The following is a 22,590-nucleotide window of genomic DNA, read 5'->3' on the forward strand; positions in this document are numbered from 1 at the left end:
TACAGCTCACCAATTCCTGCAACAAAACCTGATACAAACAAACAGTTCCCCTCGCACTCAACAGAAAAGGACACACTCCCTCTGTGCTGATAAGGGATTGACAATTAGATTCCTGCACACACACACACAGACATACACACACACACAGATCCCTGACCTAGCAAACAAGTATGTGATCTATCAAAGAGGAGAAAATTGAAGCTAGGGTTGTGCTACTTTAGATTGTGCCAGCGTGCAGCTCATCAACCTTCACAGGACACCATGTGAGTTAGCGGCCATCGTTTATCATACGAGGCCGAGACAAACTGCCCTGTTGTGCACGGCCCCGTTAATGACACCTCGCAGCATCTTTGCGGATCCCATCACCCATCATTAGCCGTGTGACTGGGAGGAGTTGCTCATTAACATGCTAAGTATCCACATCTAAGTCCACCCCCCATCCACTTCCTACTACATTTGCTGGCCTAGACAATTCATAGTCAATGGATATTATCCTCCACGTTATATTGTGTTTCAGAAAACTAAGACACCTGAGGATGAATGAAAAAAAGGCTGTCCTTATCCAAATTCTATCATGTCCTGTGGCTGCAATGCATTCTGGTCAAGAGGTTTTATGGTACTTGCATCGCTGCTTGATCACTTTCTTTGTGTCACATTATTGAATGATGACATAGGGACATGTAGAGGTTAATTTAGATACCTTTTGTACTAGCATGCTGATGTTTCGCAGGCAAATCTTGGTTTTAGTGGGTTTGCATCTTTGGTTGGCATGCTAACATTAGCACTAAAGACTAAGTACAGTGAGTCAAAAGTGATTTTCCTTTTTTTGGGGCAATACTGCAACTATGCAAATAGTCTTCAAGCAGTCACACTGAGTGGAATTACCCACTTAGTGTACATCTGCACGACAATGAGCAGAGAAACACCTCCTCCTCTCTGCAGCCATGGCTTATATAGTGTGTGGAGTCTCTCAGTCTAGGAGGCTGAGTCATGGAATCACTGTGCCAAAAGCAGAAAAACCTCACAGAGCCTCACAGCAGACTGGGATAGCTCAGACTGCAGTGTTTAATTACTTGAAAAGATGCACATACAGTATAAAGCTCTCCTCATCCCTTATCAAACCATTTACTGCTGCTTATCTGGGTCCGAGTCACACTGACAGCATGTAGCAGGCTGAGCACGGCCGTCCTGAAAGGGGAACCTGAGGCGTTCCAAAGCCAGACGAGATGTCATCTTTCCAGTGTGTTCCTGGTTTACCCTGAGGTCTGTTCAGCATCCTGATTATTTACAGCAGAGGGTAGGAGTTTATATTGTCAAAAATTGCATGAAGAGACCAAAACTAAAAACTGATTTTAGTAACAAGTATTGTCCGTGCAGTTGGCTTGTTCCTCTCTGCAACAGACCTCAACTTTTGTCAAAACTATACTGTTGCACCTTCTTTCATGACCAGGTCAACGTCCTTTTTCTAAAAAAAAAATACTCACCAGCATGCCTGATGTGTGTAAGTTCAAGGTTGGAAATAGTCTCACACAAATCCAATTGTCATGTTTGTGTTCAGTTCAATTTTAAAATACAAGTTTATGAAGCACTGAAAGGTTACTCTGCCCATGAACACAGGTGTTTCTAATCACTCTGATTGAACTCGCTGCCAACTCTATCCAATAAAAACAATGATAACAGGGTTGGAGGCCCCGCCCTAACAGGTGCAACACAACTAATTAGAGTGAGCAGAGAGATCTCATTAAACAATGTGAAGTGAAAACACCTTTGGTTAAGAGCCTGGCATCAAGTGCGTGGGGGGGATGTGAAGTCAATACGTTGAGCATAAAGTTGAACTTTCAGGGTTAGTGACCCACTCTTATGTGCTTGAAATTGTTGAGAGATGGACCAACATAGTGCTGTTACAATCCTGTCATGGGACTTGCTGCCATTAAGGAAAACGTTGAATAACAATATTTGCTCACCAAAGCACCTTTGTTCACATTCTTTAGGTTCACCCATCTGAGTATACCATTTCAAATCAGTGGACAAAATCACAAGAAAAGCTTTTCATCACATGCATAAAAGACAAGATGTTTCCAGGATATATCAAGACATTATATGATCTAAAACACCTTTGCAAGACTCTCATATATATAACTATATATATGAACAAAAAGAACAAAACACAGTAAAACAGCAGGGGAGAAAACTGAGTGCTAGATCTATTTATCTTGGCAGACTGTCTGCCTTAATGTATCAGCTGCAACATAAAAGGGAATAACTTTATCATGTGAATAGAGAGAACTAACTGAGATTAAAAGAAAGGGGAGATAAAAAGAGGCATAAAAAGGCTGATCTTCATTGAGGTGGAATTTGCTTTGTTAGATCAACTTGATGAGGAGCTGCAGTGATGAAGATTTGAGGCCTCCAGATGTCTAATGATTGCACCTTTTCATTTAATGTTTCCAATGTTTGCTTTCGTGTTGGTTTGAACTTTTTTAAGGAGCTTTCAACAGCTTTCTGAGGCTTAGAGGTTGTTAGCCCTGCTGCTTCAATAAACATCAATCATAATTCCTCCTCTAGACACTGCAGTCAGACGGCAATACACATGCAATATGAACTTCTCCGGCTGGATTTCTCCCAAAATACTCTTCTGGGAGTCTTAAGCACTCACTCCTGGGTTTTGGACCAATGCTAACTGACTGTTGTTTGGAAAAAGGAGGAGTGATTGTGCATTTGTAGGAGCCACCTTAAACAATTCTCTTTTAAGTATTTACTAGTTCTGTCGACTCCATTTCCTATTCTCCACACGTTTACGGTTCTGTCCATGGAGCCGGTTGCAATCCACCTCATGGTGGGAGACAGGGACAGCAGTCACGTACCTGCAGGAAGGAGCAGAGATGAGAAGGATGTGTTTGACAAACTTACATTTGCAGAGAAGAAGACATCTGCTTTTAAATTGAACTTCCCTCTCCCCTCAAAAATTAAATAAAAAACCCTGTCTTGGATCGTACAGTATCTTAAATCCTTTCAAGCACTTCAAAGCACTCTGATGCCTACCTGCGGTGCCACTTCAATGACTGTCTGGATAGTAGCGCTGGAGCATATACTATTGCATCACAGCACCGCGGGCTTCTGGGAGAAACTAATTAAGCAAAAATCACACATTTTCATCTGAACCCTTTGACTCCTGTTTTGCTGTTTGTCTGATAGCTAGATAGAGATTGCGCAGCAGCAGGAGATCAGGTCTTTTACCTTTCGTGCTGTTTCAAAGTGTGGAGCAGGATTCCCAGGTTCTGTAAACAAAGTACAAACAAACAGGATGTTTGGCATTTCAGTGTTTACAGCGACTGGGATTCAATGTTTAGAAAGTAGTGAACTGAGGCAGCAAAGCCAGACAAGAAATCTACATTTTGTATTTATCACTGCATCACCACACTTTTATTCAAAGAACTGCAGAATAATAGAGCTATGTGTGTTGGTAGAACTAAAATGCAAGATTTTCATTATAGAATAATAAAAGAAAAATTGGATTCAAACAAAAACACAGATTTACCTCCAGTGTGTTTCAATTGAAGCCAGGGAACCACAGAGAAATGCAAACACAACAAAATACACTCCTCCTGTGGCCGACTGAGAGAACAGCAGGATCAGTGCTCAGCAGTGGCATCTGCTGTTTACAGTACAGAAAAAAAGAAGATTTTTTTACCATGGAGAGATCAGTTCAAACTAAATGTGTCCCGAATGTGCAAATGATTTTACAACATATAATAAATCAAAACAAATTAGAAAAGATAAGTACGACAGGCACATAAGTCAATGTTTAGTTGCCAAGGCAGGAGGCGTATATCAGCAATGTGTGTGATGAGTGTGTGTCCTACCCCGAGATCAGGAGCTCTCCATCAGAAGAGACACACACAAGACATAACTGGAGCTGAATGACAGGTGGGAGTATGCATTAGCTTCATAGACACAGGCTGAGGGAGCATGCACTCACTCACTCACACACATGCACGCACACACACACACACACACACACACACACACACACACACACACACACACACACACACACACACACACACACACACACACACACACACACACACACACACACACACACACACACACACACACACACACACACACACACACACACACACACACACATTCTTTTGTCAGTTACTGTCATTTCCTCGTGCTGTGCCACCTGCAGACAGATGCTTGAACATTTAAAAAATATTTTGGGCAGTAAATGGGAGACATTCACAGCTTAAGACACTGAGTAGGATGCAGTGATACTTCATCATACAATAATCCTACAGTATGTGACATCAATTGGTCTTCAGCTGCATTAAAATGATCCGTGTTTAAATACATGTGTTCCAAATTTAAACTCCCTCCTTTCCATCATTGTAAAACGCTGTTTTCAGGCTCTGCAGGAGCTTAATTTGTTATTTGCCTGCATTCTCATTATTTGAAGTGACGCGCCCTCACATCTCAGTAAGGATAAAACACATTATTAAGCCCGATGAAATAAAAGAGTCTACACTTGTGAAATTAAATTAAATGTGAGGTGTGATTGAAAGGGTATGCTGCTGAGAGAATGACAAATAAGGCTGCAAATCTGACAACATGAAAAATGTGACCCCCGCACTGTAATCCTCTGGTTATGGAGTATTAGAATATGGTGCTACAAACACAAAGTCAGCCAGGATGAGGAAAATGTTCCATACAGAGAGCGATCCCAGCTGCAGAAAGGGCACCTTGCTCTCCTGAATCATCTGCACTCGAGTCTTTTTGTCATGAAACAGTGTAATAGGGGTTCAAGCACGCAGTCCTCTTTCATAGACAAATTAAATGCACAAGTATGTGATAAATACATTTGAAACAAAATGAAACAAGGACAGGCATTGTGACCTTGATGTGTCCTTATGCAAGCTGCAAAGAGACACAAAAATCCCAGTGGACACAGCAGGTCACCACGTGGGACTCATCGAATCCTACCCAGAAACGGACGTTACCACGGCAACTCATTTTAAGCATTAACAACATAGTGTGTTCAAACGCTAACGAAAATCCAGTCGGCAGGCAGGTTACACAACCCATGAACATACACGACATGTTCATGTTCTGCTGCGGCTCCTACAAGATATAAATGTCACAGTGGATATAGTGTGTGCACCTGATCTCTTCTGCAACTTATGCACGCACACACGCACGCACGCACACACCTCTGCAGCTGCTGTATTTCAGCAGAATGTCTTAAAGTGATCCATTATTAATGACTCAGTCTGCAGCTGATTTATTCCACGCACTAATAAAATTCCTCTATTCTGCAGAGCGATTTCAAGGTTAAAGCAGTCAGCAGGTTCTCTCTATCTCTCTCTCTCATGGGAGATGGAGGGAGGCAGCTTTTATTTGAGGAAGCGGACAGAGAGGTAGTCTTACCTGCTCCTTCATGCTGGCAGAGAACTTGGATTTTCAGCTGGCTGTCTTGTCCACAGGAGGCCAGTCGAAACTCCACACGGCATCCATCTGAAGAATGAATAACAGCCACATTTCTCAATGTTCATGCTTGACTGATTTTAATATAAAAGGAATACAAATAGACTCCATAGACCTGTTTGTGAAGGGTGTCAACACTAGGCAAGCATCGTCTTGTATGTGGGATACATATTGTGTTTGGATTAAAGGGGTTTAACTTTTATTCCCAAACCTGAAAAACACAAACACTGCACATGTCATTTTGATTTGTGGATAGAAATGCTAAAGGTTGCTTTTAACTGACTGCGAACTGTGAACGCTAAGGATTATCGGATTTTCTGTTCAGAATGAATGTAGTATGTTATGAACAATGAACTAGGGGAAGACTGAGTGATAATACCATTTTTCTTTGCAAACCGTAGGATAAAGGTAGCAATAAACCAAAAGACTGAATTACTTGTATAACTTTGTGTTTACATAAGAAATAATGCAAATGAAAATGTACATAGTGAATATCTAAGAGAATGTTCTGTTCTGAGATACTGAAACTACTTCCATCTTCAAATTTGACTTTTTTTTTTTAATGATAAATCAATTTCATGTTGTCAATGAAAAGTCAGAAAATAGACAAATACTAAACATTCTGTTTGCCCTTCATTTGTCCAAAACACAAAGATTTCAGTTAACGAAACACAAAGCTTTATTAGTAAATAACATAATAAACATAGTTATATGGATAAGGGAATCACAGGTGGAAATGTGTTTTTCTTGACATGGGTAAACTGACCCTTTAAATAGCTCACTGATTTTAAACTGCGATGCAAAGCTGCAGCAGGTGACTCCCAAGTCACGGGGGTCCTTCTGGCAGGAGGTCGATGTTCGTGTCCCAAAGTTTGAGGTCTCTGTGGGTACAGCCGGTCACTAACATCTGGTCACGGGGAGAGAAGCAGCAGGCCATAACATTGCCTAGTGCTGCACCTGTAATAGTCACAAAAACACCAGAAATATCAAACTAAGAAATACAAGACAGCAGCCTAAGGGTTGAAAGCTGTGACCTTCTGATAAAGACTTAGTAACACATCAGCTGCTCTTATCAATACAGTAAGTGCTTGTTTAGCTGGTTGTGGTTGTCCCTTGCTTCTCTATTGTTCAACCTGCGTATAGTAGTGCATGAAAAAGCTCTAATCTTTCTTTACAGCATTGCTACAGTGAAGACACTGAATGTAGGACTAACCCAAAGCAGTCTGAAGAAGCCACATTAAATTGATGTTTTAGGGCTAGGCTTAATAACTAAGGACTTGCTATAAAGTTACCTTCAGTACAGTGGACATGAATGTTTAGAGAAATATTAAGATAGCTGCTTTAAAAGTATATTGGAACTAGGAAACTGGACCTCCTGTGCTCTTAAATAGTTTCATGACGTGACTTTCTCTGGGCCACGCTGTGCCACCACCTCACCTGTCTCCGAGCCACACACCACGGTGGATCCGTCCATGCAGCCCCGGAGCAGCCAGCCGCCGCCGGAGCTAAAGCAGGCAGCAGTAAATGCCGAAGTAGAAGCCCAAAAGAGCAGAGTAACGAAGCCCCGAGAGGCCACGACGTAAACTATAAACACGGAGTTTCATCTCCCGAATACGTCGCGAGGAGAGCGAGAAAGCACAACGGCTGACCTCGGCTGTGTGTTAAAGAAGAGTGGGAAATATTGATACCATCTTCTGAATGATGTAGGTTAGCTCTGAACGGTTCACTCACAAGGTGGCGCAAAACGCCTGAATATCCGCTTGTAAAAGAGGAGATGGTGGACTGCTGTCAAAAAGCTATTGCTCCTCACGTGACCAGTTTCTCGCAGAAAGTAGGCCTATTTCCTCTTCCAATTTATAAGTCTGATTATCTTGCACTACTGCTATCAGTCACGTTTAAAGCATTATCTGCTAAATTCAAATGCACTCATTATCCAGAATGCCTCTTTTCAGTGTTTAATTGGATTCTAAGTATTGACAAACCCATGTGAAAGCAGCTTTTATGTTGAAGTTGATGGAGGTGAAACCAATTTTAAATACCTTTTACCTTGGGTTATTCTGAATATTTTATTTGATGATCATGCTTTGTATGTAAATGTGACTCTTAAAGTGCTTCGTGTGAAAGGATGAAGGTATAGCTCTGAAATTAATGTAGTGGGTTAAAGTATAATACTTTCTCCTAAAGTGGATTAAAGTAGCCTAAATACAATAAATAAAAAGGTGCAGAAGTATGTTTCAAATGAAGTGTGCTATTCATGAATTGCAAGATGGTTATCAGATTGTTGCTTTTCAAATCAACAGTGAACAAGGGCCTTACAGTGTTATTTTGAAAAACAGTTTTATTTTTTCTGTGCCATACATCCACTATTCAAAAATAATACTCCCACAAAAGTTGCTACTCATTTCACAATATTCATAATAAAATACAGTTACTTCAAGTCTCCTGACTTCAGCTGTCTCGAGACGGCTTCGATGGACCGTGACTCTGTCTGACTCCCAGCTGGATTAAAGCCCAGCGCAGGTTTCACGTCCACCCTCAGGATGTCTGACAAGACACTGGCTGAGGGAAATGCTTGGAAATGAAACACATTATATGCACCACATCAATTCTTTTTAGAAGAGAAGCTCAGAAGTGTTTTACATTTTGTGATAGGGCTTTATACAGTATACTGTGCAGGACACACAAACAGTACACACAAATAGAAAAACAACGCACCGCTCCATAAACTGTTTAGAGGTCAGAGGTCAGGCACTACAAGACTGAGGAGAGCAGTGTTGTGAGTGGATATTCAGCACAGGCAGAGTACAGTATGAGACATATGAAGTGCTACAATCATCCTTATGCATTGACAATATTTTAACAAGACTGTACTTTATGTACACACTATTTTAGAAATAAGCCCCGTAAATAGTGACAGTGATACCTCTGTGTATATTACACAATTAACAGTAGAACTGCTGGCAACCTAAAGTCAAAAAGCTGTAAACATTTTTTTGATTGGCTTGTTCAATAGTCAATAAAACAATCTTTAAAGCTGTGTGCCATTTCCAGTTTTTTTCTGAGATGACAGTAACATAAATACTTCAAACAATAAATACACACATTTAAACTAAAGTACTTATTGTAAAAAAGCCGAAGTATCTACTATGGCCATCTTTAATTCCCAATGACAATATTGAGTCCAAGAGTCAGTGCATTTTGATAAAGAAAACAGTATTGCACTTTCAGATATTAATGCTTGAAATGTGTTTTTATCTTCAGGAGAATGTGTCCTTTCACATTGCACATCACTGTCATTTAAACTTGTTTATGGATTTAGTGTGAAGAACAGGCCTCCAACACTAAAGATGAAGTAAGATATGTAGAGGAGCGTATAAAGTCAACACTGAAACATTTTCAATCCAGCAGTTCAGTCCATCGTTTGTCAAAAAACCTCCTCATGCTGTAGCCAGCTCGTCCGATTTCTGAATCATCTTCATTAAATTTTTCACAGTTATCAAACACCAGGTTCACATCAGCGATGAAAGGTTCCAGATTCAAGTACCTGTATTAGGAGAGAGGGATTTTATTTTTACTTATATGCAGTATTGAAATATTTACATTTATATATAATAATATAACATATGATAAGAGAAGTATAGTTTAAAAAGAAATGCATAGCCAAGGAAGGGGGTTAAAATTCGAGGAAACACTTTCTCTGGGATTAAAGTGGCATGTTTAAGAGAGGAAAACAAAAAAAATCACCAATTTTTGGATAAACACTATGATACACCTCAATTATATCAAATGGTATAATGACAGTAACACACATACTGGTTGTTGGTGAGCTTTTCTCTGATGGTGGAGAGGTCCATGGGCTTTTTGATGACCTTCCTGTATCCAGGGACAGCTTTCTGGTTGACGGGCGTGAGGAAAGGCCAGGCGTCCTGGTGGGCCTCCAGCTCAGTCAGCAGCACTCTGGAGAGAAAAAAATGAAAGTATAATTGAATATAATTTCAATTTAGTGTCACAAGAAAGATTTAGAAAGATATTCAGATTAGCTATGATGTAAAAAGACAGGATGAAATCGATGTGTTGGTTCATGACTGCATGTGGAGACTTTTCCTCACAAATGTATCGCAGGAGAATAGTTAAAAATAACTTGCTTTTAACAGTGATAAGATGAAATGCTGCTATGCATGCAGTGAGGATGTGTTTGAGGATGTGTTTGACCGTACCGGCACGTTGTCAGCCCATTTGTGTTGCTGTCTTTGGCCGTTTTGGCTTTCTTCACACAGGGGACAGGACTGTCATGTCTGGCCTGGGAGCCGGGCGGGCTGTCGTCCCCTCTCCTCTTTTTGAACTCCTTGGTACCTTTCTTTGGCACGCTGTTACTGCTGGCAGCCTCCTCTTTGATGAGCTCTCCCACCACAGATGGCTTACTGTTTCGTTTTACCTCACTGCCCTTCTTCCCTCCTCCAGCTGTTCGGCTCTGCTGCCTCCTACCTCGGGGGGATAGACCGCTCTCCTGAATGACAGAGCACACAGGAGACTGGTGAAGAGACACACTAAACATATAATATTATAATCACTCATGATACGGCTGTATCATCATATGTCAATTAGATCTACTGTATTAGTGGAAGAATCACTTGGTGCATGCTGGTGTACCTTTGCTACACAAGTGGGACAGAACCAGTCACCGTCCGGTACCGTAGTGATCTTGGGTTTCTGGCAATATGTGTGGCAGCCTTTGTCACAGCCATCACAGAGTAAGAGCAGTTCTTCATTATCCCCCTTATGACAGAGCTGGCAGTGCTGGAAACACCAGATATATATTCACGGGTGTGAGGTCAAACTACAAAACCATTTTAAATCTGCCTCATTGGATTTCATGTTCAGCCTATTCAATTTGAACAATTTATTGTACTAACACTGGTAGATGCCAAGGCAGCTGGAATTATTGTTAAGTCAAGGATGAAACGTGAAATCATTTCAAACTGTATTGCATGTAAGGAATGCTGAAGTAAAAATGAAACATAAGTTGAAAGAAAAATTGTGATTTATGCAACTCCGTGCTGTCAGGCATATTACAGGATGTTGATTTGTTACGGATTGTCCTATTATCTGATATAGTTGTTGCCTGCTAATGATGGAGTGTACAGATTTATTGTGTTATCTTTAATTGCCTTCTAGAGGCTTATGTATTAGTATCTGTATTCAATATTTACATTCAATATATTATGAGACTTAATGAGAGTTATGCTGTAAATTGGTGTTTGAAATGATATCTGATGAAATTATTTAAATTCCTCTGTGATTATGAGAGCGAGAGTGACACTTACCACTTTCATGATGGATCGTTCCCAGGAAATGGATTTCTGCAGCTGCTGGACGCAGAGCGACAGCTGAGCCGAGCTGCGGACATCACCGATGGCTTTACGCCACAACCTCATCCCCGGGGCCACCTCCTCCTCCCTGCTTTGAGGTCACAGAAAGAAAGACTGCAGTCACTACAGTCTGGGACATTATCACACTGAACGGTGATAACTGTTAATAAGAGATGCTTGTTTTAGAATACAGTGAGGTTAAACATCTCTAGAATGAGTGTGGAACAGAGCTGCAACCACAGAAAAACAATCGCTAACTATTTCGGTAATTGATAATTCTTTAAAGTAATTTCTCCTGAAAAATCCCAGAATATGCAGGTTTATTTAACCACTCAAATATGGAGTGTTCCTGCTTTGCCCTTATTAATGTATAACATATCAAAGTGAATATTGGTGGGTTATGGGCTGACAAAACAGGACATTTAAAAAATGAACTTTGAGGAACTGGAATGGAAATTTGTTCTCTATTTTCTGACGTCTTATAGACCAAACAATTCATCTATAAATCCAGAAAAAATCCCAGAGATATTTGCTAATGAAAATAATTGTTAAATGCAGCCCTAGTTTGGTATGAAGCTGCACTTCACCACCGCTCTACATTGAAGGAGCAGGTAGACAGACCTTATCCAGTCTGATCTGAAGGTTGTTCTTAAAGCGTTGTTTTTTCTCAACGTACCTTCGCTCGATGTTCCTCTCCAGCTCTGCCAGCCTGATGACAGCTATATCAAGAGGATTGTCGGGCTGTCGCACCATGGTGCCAGGAAGTTCCTCCTGGCTGGTTTCTCGCTGTCCTTTCTTTTCTGCAGCTGGGGAAGATAAGAGCTTGTGCTCATGATAGACCAGATCCCCCCTGTCTGACTGCCGCTCAGGATGCATCCAACCCTGAGAGAGACATCGTCACATTTGATGACACAGTAATTAATATCAAGACAAAAGTGAAGGAACAGGACAAGGACATGCATACATTGAATAATTACTCATGAAAACGTATTTGGATATGAGCCGCACAAAGATAAGAGAGTAAGATACAGGTACCTTGACCTGCAGGCTGGCAGAGACGACTCTCCTCTCCAGACTTTCGACCTGTTGCAGCAGGGAGATGTCCACCTCCATGGCCTGCTCCTCCACACACCAACTGTCCACCATCTCCTCACTCACCTCCTGCCTCTCCAGCTCTGACACATCAATCGCTGCCACCACAGATACAAAGAAATAATTACAAACCACTCTCTACCGTGAGCAACTGTTTAATAATTAAAGTGCCACATAATAAAAGATCTGATGACATCATTTTTATAGCAATGCATGTCTTTTGATATTTTTTTCTATCATTGATTATAATAGCACGCTTATGTATGGGACATATTGGATAACGTAAATTGAAAATGTGCTGGCATAATTAAACCTTTTGTTTTTCCTATAGTGTGTTTTATAATATAAGCCCTTCTTTCTTCAATGGGATTTTTATTTATGGGTGTTAAACAACCAAATGAATAAACAAACAAATAAAAAAGTGCAGAGAAAATATGCACCAACCATCTTTGCTGTTGGCACAGAGCTGGGTCCTGTACTCGATATGTTTTTGGATCTGTTTTTGCAAGGCCTTCTCTCTGATTCCTCGGCTATGAAGGGCCTTGACGAGACTTTGTAGTTCCTCCATTTCTGCCACCCTCCACCAGCCGCACAGCATCTCTGCCAACACACACATTAAAAAACTATTCTCACAATATTGTTTATTTTTTCTTTTGAGCTTGATAGGAACATTAAACTGAGTGACAGTCTGTCTGGGCAGTGAACAGACCACCATATTTGACTTGTGCAAACTGGCAGTAAGCCATTCTTACCCTCAGGGACAGGCTGAGGACTCGGGTAGTCCTGGGTCTTGGCCACTTCCACAGCAGGGGACGAGGCAGCGTCAGGCCTGTCACTCAAGGGCTCTGGGGTCTCGCTCTTGTTGACAGAGTTGGTATTTGCCAGGGAGAAGACCCTGTTGCCATTACCCTCTGCATGCTGGGAGGACAGATCAAGTAGGAGGGGTAGGGAAGCACCAGAGGAGAGCATGATGGGACTCGCTTCTGTGGATACGTTGCACTGTGTCGGTCTGCTTTGATGAAGGCCAGACTGTACTTGCTGAGGGGGAAAATATACACACTTCAAATTACGATCAGATCAGCCCATAATGTATAAGGACATGTTGCAGTCTAAAAGGTCCAACAAGTGCATTAAAGAGCACAGCTTGAACTAAAATAATCTTTACTGAGATTATTGTTAAAACAGACCTGAAGGACAGACGGCGGCGTGTTATTAATCCCGGAAGCACTGAAACTGGTTGCAGCTCGGGGATTAGGGGAGAGGGAGGAGGGGGATTTGGTGCTGACGGTCTGCAGTGGAGAGGCGGAGGCTGATGGGCTGGAGCCGGGGGTTGAAGAGGATTCGTCGCAGGAAGAGCGAGGCAAAAGGCTGAACCACTGGTTGCGCTTCTCCATCAGTGTCTTGGAGAGCTGGTCCTCCTGAAGGATAGACTGAGGGCTGCAGGTCATCCAGGGAGAATTTATGAGCAGAGATGGCACTGAAGTATCTGATTTATCTATCAGTCTCTGCTGAGAAGTGGCTGTCTGAGAGGTGGGATATGAGGGACAAGATGCAGTTGTAGGGATTTTGGGAGAATGACCGTTGTGAGGATTGATGTCCGAATCTTGAGCCATTTTGGCGACTTCGAGGAGTTTGCTGAGCTTAGAGAAGGAGCCGGGTTTCTGGAGGAAGAGATTGAGACTGTCCTTGTCCGGCTGGCTCTCCTGTGTGGTTGTTACACACTCTCTGCTCTGTGCTGGGCTGCAGACCTCTGGCTTACTTATCTCTTCCTGCTCCTCTTCTTTCACCCTGACCGCCTGAGCAGCTCTCTGTCTTTTCTCATCTTGCTCTGCCTCTTCAGAACCTGTGTGACACGAAAAAGTAGCTCAGGCAACATCCAATAAAACGTCATTACATCAATTAACGTGAATTTTTATCATTCTTTATTTTACTTACAAAATATGTTCTGATAAAATTAAAATGAACTTTTTTAAGTTGTTTCCAAAAAGTTTTCATCACCGTTTAACACTGTAAATCACTTTTGTCATTGTTTGAAAATTGCCAAATAAATAGTTCATTATTTCTAATTACTACACACAGAAAAATAAACCAAATAAAATCTTTTAAAAATAAAATCAGTATCGGTGAGCACCTTCCCCGCTCTCCATGCCTTCCACGAAGATGCCACTGCACTGCGGAAGGACCCAGTAACGTCTCTTGTAGCGGTCCTGTCCAATCGTCATGGAGCGCAGTAAGTGGGAGGAGTCAAACAGCTTCTGACTAATCTGACTTTGTTGCTAAAGAAACACAGTGTCGGGTTGAATTAGGATTCATACATTCATTGATGAACTTCGTTGGAATAAAAAGGATTGAACTCACTTTGTATGTTTTCTCTATCTGCTTCTCCAGCTCCTCCATGCTGGCTGAGTGTACGCTGTCGTCCTGGATGGAAATAAGTCATAAGTGAGAAGCCAGTTTACCGGCTGACATTTACTCCTACAAACACTGATTCAAGCCGCTGGCGCCGGTAAAAGCATCATTCTGTCACTGACCTCCTCTTCACATATTTCAGATTTCTTTGCCTTCTTCCCAACCGATTCTTCTTCATCGTCGTCATCTTCGTCTCCTTGGTCCTCACTGTCGTCATCCTCGTCCTCTTCCTCGTCGCTGTCCCCTTCTTTCCTTTTGCATTTGTTTCTGGCAGTGGGGGATGACAAAGGTGTTGCTGTCCTCTCCACCAACACTGCTGTCTTTCTTCCCCGTCTTCTTGGCGTGGATGCTCCTCAGTCTTTGAGGTCAAAGTAGACAATCAGCGTTATGTGCCAAAAAAAGTCTTCTAATAACAGCTAAGAGGATGCAAATACTCACTTGCGAAGTTTCCCCTCTACAGCCCACTTATCCTTCCTCAGGTTGGTCATGTGATCAATGTTTTTGTCGATCTCACTGCAACGCGTCAGACAATATTAAAACAGATGATTCTGTGATCTTTTTGTATAAAGACAATTCCTTTGTGTGCACCAGAGATGTTTCAAAGGGTTAGCAGTGCTTCTAAAAAATGTATGACAAGATTTGATGCAACACTGTGAAACTGTCCACTAGACCCCGATTTGTCTTATTCCTTTTGGTAATTCTGTTATTACATCAAATGTTAAGCCTCCATGAATAAAACAAGCCAATGTGTTTGATCTCTCAGGCAGAGATGAACTTGTTTGCTTAAGGCCCAGAGGAACACTTGTTCATTAAGAATCCCCAGGATTTATTCTACGTTTAGTTCATTGAAACTATGGCCCCCTACAAAACTGAGAGTTAGCCTGAGGGTCAGAAGGAGGCAGTACCCTCACCTGATCACAGCCTTACTGCAGCAGAGCTCATTGACCAGGAAGGCCAGCATGGAGGCCTTTTGTGAGGGGCTGTGGGCCTGGAACGCTTTGGTCCTGAGGCTGAGGGCCAGAGCAGCCAGCTGCGTGTGCTCACAGTGAGCCTCCATGTAGATGTGCAGGATCTCAGACACGTTGTCTCTGTTGATCCCCACATTAGTCAGGTTCTCCCCCAAGGCGGTCTTATTCTGATAAAAATAGGGTGTTTCAAAAATAAAGAGTTAAGTGGTTCTTTACAAACAAATGCTTTTTACATTTAAAAAACTGATTTTCTTTATTTACTGTGGCACCTGAGAGCAGGGCTTAGGTTATAGCCCATGAGAGTGCAATGGGAGTAAAACGCCAACATTTTAAGCAATTATCTCTTCAAGCAATCTTAAGTGCTTAAACGAGCCCTGGGATGTGTGCGGATTATTATAAACAAATAATATTTCAGCTGACAGTCTTGTCAATCTTTCGCCTGAGAAAGCCTCTTAATTTGAAGGGATTTAATAATGCAATGTAGTGTTAGCTCATGTAAAGACATAATGACAATTAAAGCATATCATAGACAAATGAACGGTTGCTAAGCATATGTGTACAGTAAAAATGTTTAATATTCAGTAACTATTATTAATTGTAACGTCATTGTTTGTTAAACGGATTAACTATTAACCACGTTCAATTACCATTAAGTACTGAAGGTTATGATGAAGTGTTACACAGGTCGGTGCTTATCATTGGACTTATATACACACATGTAAAATGCACAACAGGAATATTTTATAATTCAACAACACACTCTCACCTTGTGACCTGCAGGAATACCAGGATCACACACAGCTGTGGACAGCATGCTCACAAGCAGGTCCTGCACTTTGCCCATACTGTCCCCAGTGTTGAGCAACCCCTTTTGGAGGTCATTAAGGCTGAGCATGTTTGGATTTATGTCCAACCTAAGCACCTTCCCAAAGCTGCGCAGAAACTGCAGCACTATCAGACAGTCAGAGAAGGTACTGCCTGGTAAAACCAGACCAGGGATCCGGGACAACTCTGGAAGTGGCTGTAGACATTTAAAATAAAAACACAATTTTGAAATTAGGTAAATAATAAATACCGTCTCTGCGCTATGTATTTGCATTTTATTCCTATACACAAGAATCCATATAAAAGACAATTTCAAAAAAGTAGCCTTAGTGAGAGAAGTGTTTCTTACAGTGCTCATTTAAAAAAATACTTTGACTTTTTAAGTCTTGTTAAAGAAATCTCAAAAAGGATAAACAGAATTGTGTGTGTGTGATCAGTAATACTCTGGTCTGTGTTATGGCATCAGTAGCCACTTGGTGGCAGTATTTTTACCTACACTTGCTTCCATTTTAATCAATTCCTGATGCTTTCAGTGATATTACACATCTATTTTGGTAGATCTGATAGTGAAAAAGTAAAACCATAAATGTGTCAAAAGCATTTCTAATCTTTATGTGTATAGCTCCTACAGTGATTAAACTGATTGATTTCCGTGTCAAAAAATCCCCATGATAGTGGGAAAACCAATCTTCTCCCCACACATCCACTCCACAGACTATCCATGCTCACATACATGGACTCTTGCTCTCTTCTGCCAGCTGTACCAGTGTGTTAATACCTCATGATCTGCTAAACACATGTCTTCATTTGGTTTCTTCAGCTCCTTCGCTTTTTCCAGTTCAAGTCTCCTGAGCCTTCGTTTTCTCTCCTTGTTCAACAATTTCTCATCATTCTTCTCTTTCTTCAGACGCTCTTTCTCCTGTAGCAGAGAAAGGGTTATTGTCATCGATGCAAAATAGTATGCTTAGAGGATGGAAAACACAAACTGTGACCTCAATTACCACAGTGTTGAAATAATAAATGTAATTAGAGCAAGGAAAACACAATATAATATTAAACAAAACAGACATGGTAGTGAGCAGAAAAAGGGGATATGAGCAGATAAAGAGAAACCCACCTCTGCCTTTTTACGGGCGTCCACAGCCTTCATGAGCATCATGTGTTGCCTGCGTCTTTCCTTCTCCTGGCAGAGCACAGACACACAGTTTATTTTCCAATCACAGTTCCTACCATTTGTTTTAAAAGAGAAAAAAGGGCTCATATATGCAATCCACAGTATGAACATGCATAGTAGAAGAAGAAACACAGAATCACCATTGGTCACACAATCAAAATGTCACACCGTAGTTAAACAGTTACAAAAAGTTCAGCCAAATGGAACACAATGATTGACGAAAAGCCACATTGCGGGTAGTGATGCACACACAAAGCACAAGCTCACAGTTAGAACAGCCATTATTAATCTGAACGTGTCAGCAGGGAGGCACTCTGAAAGGCACAGGCCAAGAGGAACTATAAGCAGTACATACAGGATTAAGTGTTACAAGAAAAACACATAATTAATTACAAACTGATGTTTAATATGTGATGAAACTCTCCTGGATATTAAATCAAAATGATTATATCTGATCTCTATTGGTGCACTTTTTGTTTTTGTCTTTATTTTTATCCTATTATTACAATGTGTGCTTTTCTTCTCTTTATTGAATAACTTAGCTTATTCTTTATAATTGCATGCCTTTATTTTTACCACTATTTGGTGTAACACTGTACATTTTCCCACCGTGAGACCAATAAATGAATTCTGATTCTGATTTAGAGTGAAAACTAAACAAAGTCCATCAATAAGATATATTGAGTGATACTGATGATGCAACCAAATAATTATGATCTAAATCTCTAGCGAGGAAAAAAACTGGAAATGTGTTTGCTATAATGCAGTGGATTAAATCACTGTCAAGAACACCAGCTGCATATCTGGACTTCTCTCAGGTATTAAAATGGATTAGAAAGTCTGCTCACACGCTGTAGAGTAAAAGGATCTTGAGCAGCTACATTTAATCAGTCTAAAGACAAAAACATTGTGGTGGGTAGATGGTTGTTTTTCATTTTTCACCGCTTTGCATCCCGGTATATTTTGTGTGGAGTTAAGGCGTTCTCTTGATCGGATTGGCCAGATAATGGATGTGTTTTCTTTGGAAGACAAATAGCGCAGACGTATGCAGTGCACTGTTGTGGAAAGCCATGCAGAAGGATGCATTATGACTGCAGCCAAAGCTACACTTTATGCTTTGCTATGATGGCAACCATTTATCACAATACGTTCACAATATGCTGTTAGATGTACAGAAACAAACATACCCATACCATATCTAGTCTATGTCTCTCCAACTCCTGGTAGAAATTGTTGGCAAAGTTAAGAAATAGAAAAATCACACAGTAAAATCAATGCAAGAATGATCCAACCTGTGGAAAGCTCAATTAAAAACACACCAAAAAGAACCCCAAAGCATCATTTGAGAGGATAAAGTGTAGACAATAATTCCATTAGGGCACTGAAAATGCTCATTATTTAGAGACGCAGAGTAATGGCTTTAATAAAATGTGGTTGTGGACAATAATTATAATAAAAAACAACCTACTTGGTGCTTTACAAAGACAGCTTGTAGTCTTCGTATCTCTTTAACCTTCAAGATAAAGTCAATTAGAAACTAGATTGTACTGTCACATGTGAAATATCTAGAATTAAATATTGTTTCACACTCTCAGGAAATACAGATCAAAGGTAGAGAGATGACAAAATAAAAATGAAAACGTTTTTCAATTACACTCACCTTGGTTCGCCTCTCAGCCTCCATTATTCTGGCATTGGCTGCTTGTGCTTTCTTCATTCTTTTTGCCTGTAAAAAGGGTTTTAAAAAGGTCATGCTAAAGAAGTAACAGCTAATTAAAACAAACAGTTCACTGCAGGAATTGTTACTTTATAAATAGACATTTGAGTGAGACATAAAACTCTGATTAATGAAATGTAATTGAGATACTTTTTATAAATAAAACTTTTAAGTGAAAAAAATAAAGCAATAATAAATTGTTTAAATATAATAAGCATACATCTCATTTGTGTCGCACTTGATATTATGTATTCCACAAAGAAAGAGCTAAATAGAGGCAGTGGCTTACTGATAAAGTCACATCTAACATATTGAAACATTAAGCGATGAGATGATTATTTCCCCCATTAACACTGAAAGACAAAATGGCTGCAGTTATGATGAAACACCAGCAGGCAGAGAGAATAAATTAAGCTAAATTTCTATCAGTAATTATAGCCACAACCAAATCCTGTTAAGAGCTGCTTGCCAAGCGTGTCAACTGAAATTTGATTTATAAAAGCTAAAATACTTTACAGCCTCTATTAGTGGGAGAATGCAAAATAGGTATTTCACCTAGCCATGGTAAACTCAGGGCCACCTCTTAATGAAATACTGTCGGTTTTTTTCTTTCTAATAAGCTCCATCACGGTCTGAAGAGATTTTCATATTCAATGGCACTTTTGCAGAAAACCAATTAGGCATTAGTCACATTTACTCACTAGATGTGACTTAAAGTGGGAGCACATAATTTAGGAATAGACTTTAGTTGGGTTTTTAAAAAATCCTATCAACAGCAGAAAGGAAGTGTTTTCAAATGTTTCTGCAATAACTTTTAGGACGAACCTCGAGAATTTGCTGTGCACGGTATTCTTTCTCCATACGAATTTGCTGAATGCGCTTGATCTTCTCCTGGTAAAAGGATGAGGGCAAGATCAAATGAATTAACTGTTAAGTCATGCATGTTATAGAGTGGGGACGGGGGGGGTGAAGAAGTACAGTGGGTCTATGCAGATGGAGAAGGTGCAGGATTTAGAAGGATAGCATCTTCCTTGTAGTAATTCAAAAGCAATTCAACAGAAAAGTCCTTACTTGCTGTTTTACAAACTTCATCTGCTCCCTCTTTTTCCGCCTCTCCTCTGCAGCCATTATTGCTGAAACACACAACCAAATCAGGCTTGAAAAACGGCGTCATGATGCAGTGTTAGAGAAGAGTGTGTTTAGAGAGGAGCTGTTTACCTTGTTGCCTCCTTGCCTCTTTGACTGCTTGTGCCATGGCCTGCTTCTCAAGTTTCCTCATCATTTTAATCTGAGCTGCCTGTCGTGCTATTTCTGCAACAAGATGCAAAGAGTTAATGAGATCACATGCCTTATAAGAAATGAAAAAAGTGACCCATAGATCCTCTTACAATCCCTAAATATCTTTTTGTGTGTATTTGAAATAAACAAAATGCTGGCCCTTCTGTGCATATAGAAAGCACCTCTTACAGCTTGATTAAAGGAACCACTGATGGCCTTTTAAAAAGGTTCTGTAAGGGTCTTGTGATATATTGGTATTGACGTAACCATGATATTTATGAAAATGAAATAGATATCATATTAATAACACACATATGAAAACATAATAGAAATAAAACAGTGATTATTTGAATCGTTTTACTTTTAGTTTGCTTTCAAACAGTATTTTTACAGTCTCTCTCTTCATCCTTTTACTCAATTTTGAGTGCAAATTTGCTGAAAAATAAATAAAATTCACAATAAACAAAGTTAAATGTTCCTTTCAATAATAGCACTTTTATTTAGTGTTCATTTAATCATCAGTCATTCAATTATCCCACAAAGATAGATGCCAAAACACAAAGTAAAAACTACTGACACAAGGCATAGCTCACAGTTGATGGTGTTTAGCTGTTGATTTTCCACTAGACTAGGTGACTGATGCTCCAAATGTGAACTGACCTTGAGCCTCCAGTTTGCGTAGCAGCTTTGTATCACTGACATCCTGGATGTTATTTTCCCCAACATTAAGAGGATAGGGCTTCCACTGCCTGGCTCCGGGGCCGTCACCTAGTGGCTGGCGCTCAGACTGAGAGCAGCGGCTGCGTCTCCCATCCATCGCTATGATACTTGGAGCGATCTCCTCCTCTGCCAGCAAGAACCACTGCAAACCCTGGGTCAGCAGATAGAGAAGAGTGACAGATTTGGACAAAAATATCAACAACAAATGGCTTATTTACTTATTGATTTGATTTATGGATGTTATATAGAATAGCATAACTACGTACTACAGTAAAGCGGTGCAGGGAGTAAATAATATGCCTCAGAATGCATGTTTTGCGCATTTCCTGTATGCACACCAACAAACTATCTTTATATGTTGAAAACATTTTTAATTTTATACTATGAACTATTTCATCCAACTGTTTAATCTCTTTTTAGTTTTCAAAACAAACATATGCAGGATTTGTGAAAATATTATATCAATCACAAATAGTGGCTTTGAAGAGGAAATCAAACACTTGGCCAAACTATTAGATTGAAGTGTATATGACATTCATTTAAGATGTAAAAGTAATACAATATAAATACAATTTCAAAATGCATGTTGACATCCTACAGTGATGAAACATTAAAAAAAGAAGTAGTAGCATTTACCTCTGGTCCTTCTCTGGCTTCATAGAAGTCACCAACTTTAATTTTTGTACTGAAGCTGAAATTATCCCGCGAGATTTCAGTTATTCCATTCCGGACTAAGTACTGCAGACAAAAGAATAATACATGTTAATTAAAGTACATTAAGTCACCACACACTTTATCATTTCCTACCTGAGGGCATAATGTTAAAAGAATACAGTGAGCAATGTGTAATCACTTAAGGTTTTAAATCTATTAGCCGTTTTACCAAAAAAGTGAAGCTACCTAATGAAGATTTACCTTCATTATATCAGGATACTGACGCAGCTTCTTCCCACATGGAGCAAAGTAGGCCACCTCTCCCTGTAGACGACCTGCCACAGTCCTGATTCGGGTCTCTCTCTGCCACCTGGGGAACAAATAAATCAAATAAAATTACACATTCATGTTACTATTTGTCATACCTCTGAGCAGCTGTATTCACTGCTTATTAATATATTTTAAAAGCTTGTTTCTCTCACATAAGTTCCCTCTAATAACATTCTAGGGTCAATGTTGTCAAAGCAGAAAGCAAACAAGGAGATAGCCTGTAAATGACGCCTGTACAGTGGAGCAGTATGTGGCCTTGATGTCCTCTGACCCTTCAGTAATCACACTCCTAAATGGCCAAGCGCCAAGTTGGGCTACCCCTCAATTCCCATGAGCTCCGCTGGAGAGCAGCCATGGCTTACACACAGGACATGCCGGCTGTTATCCCACACGAAGCAGGGGCTGATATATAGTCTGATGGCCTCTGTTTCCTGCGAAACCTACTGATGAAAAACATCCCTAGAAGATGAAAGGCGCTATGATCCAAGACTGCAGAATTTGTGGGCAGGGAGCTGCAAATGTTGCATGTCTGTGTTGAGGCTGGATGCAATTAACCCATTGATG

General features: G+C 40.4%; 1 protein-coding gene and 1 long non-coding RNA gene across 2 annotated transcripts in view; both read right to left on the bottom strand.

Moving 5' to 3' along the window:
* Positions 1-1,108: 1,108 nt before the first annotated feature.
* On the bottom strand, positions 1,109-4,099 carry LOC134867629 (uncharacterized). The gene is made up of 4 exons (XR_010166155.1): positions 3,539-4,099; positions 3,238-3,278; positions 1,485-2,864; positions 1,109-1,277 (listed from the first exon to the last, which is right to left on the bottom strand). It is a non-coding gene; the product is annotated as an uncharacterized LOC134867629 (long non-coding RNA).
* Positions 4,100-7,810: 3,711 nt separating this feature from the next.
* The window catches only part of LOC134867711 (bromodomain adjacent to zinc finger domain protein 2B-like), a 43,042-nt gene continuing 28,262 nt past the window's right edge, over positions 7,811-22,590 (bottom strand). Inside the window, 28 exon segments of the mRNA XM_063888491.1 lie at positions 7,811-9,034; positions 9,304-9,447; positions 9,708-9,997; positions 10,141-10,287; positions 10,815-10,950; positions 11,536-11,741; positions 11,895-12,049; positions 12,396-12,551; positions 12,704-12,989; positions 13,139-13,794; positions 14,083-14,227; positions 14,310-14,372; positions 14,483-14,641; positions 14,643-14,718; positions 14,799-14,873; positions 15,272-15,495; positions 16,095-16,349; positions 16,932-17,072; positions 17,271-17,336; positions 18,521-18,547; positions 18,796-18,840; positions 18,988-19,053; positions 19,870-19,935; positions 20,116-20,177; positions 20,263-20,355; positions 20,983-21,193; positions 21,679-21,780; positions 21,958-22,066. Of these exon segments, the coding sequence (XP_063744561.1) occupies positions 8,887-9,034; positions 9,304-9,447; positions 9,708-9,997; positions 10,141-10,287; positions 10,815-10,950; positions 11,536-11,741; positions 11,895-12,049; positions 12,396-12,551; positions 12,704-12,989; positions 13,139-13,794; positions 14,083-14,227; positions 14,310-14,372; positions 14,483-14,641; positions 14,643-14,718; positions 14,799-14,873; positions 15,272-15,495; positions 16,095-16,349; positions 16,932-17,072; positions 17,271-17,336; positions 18,521-18,547; positions 18,796-18,840; positions 18,988-19,053; positions 19,870-19,935; positions 20,116-20,177; positions 20,263-20,355; positions 20,983-21,193; positions 21,679-21,780; positions 21,958-22,066 (4,309 nt within the window). The 3' untranslated portion in view covers positions 7,811-8,886.

This window comes from Eleginops maclovinus, chromosome 7, assembly GCF_036324505.1.
Source record: "Eleginops maclovinus isolate JMC-PN-2008 ecotype Puerto Natales chromosome 7, JC_Emac_rtc_rv5, whole genome shotgun sequence".
Lineage (NCBI taxonomy): Eukaryota > Metazoa > Chordata > Actinopteri > Perciformes > Eleginopidae > Eleginops > Eleginops maclovinus.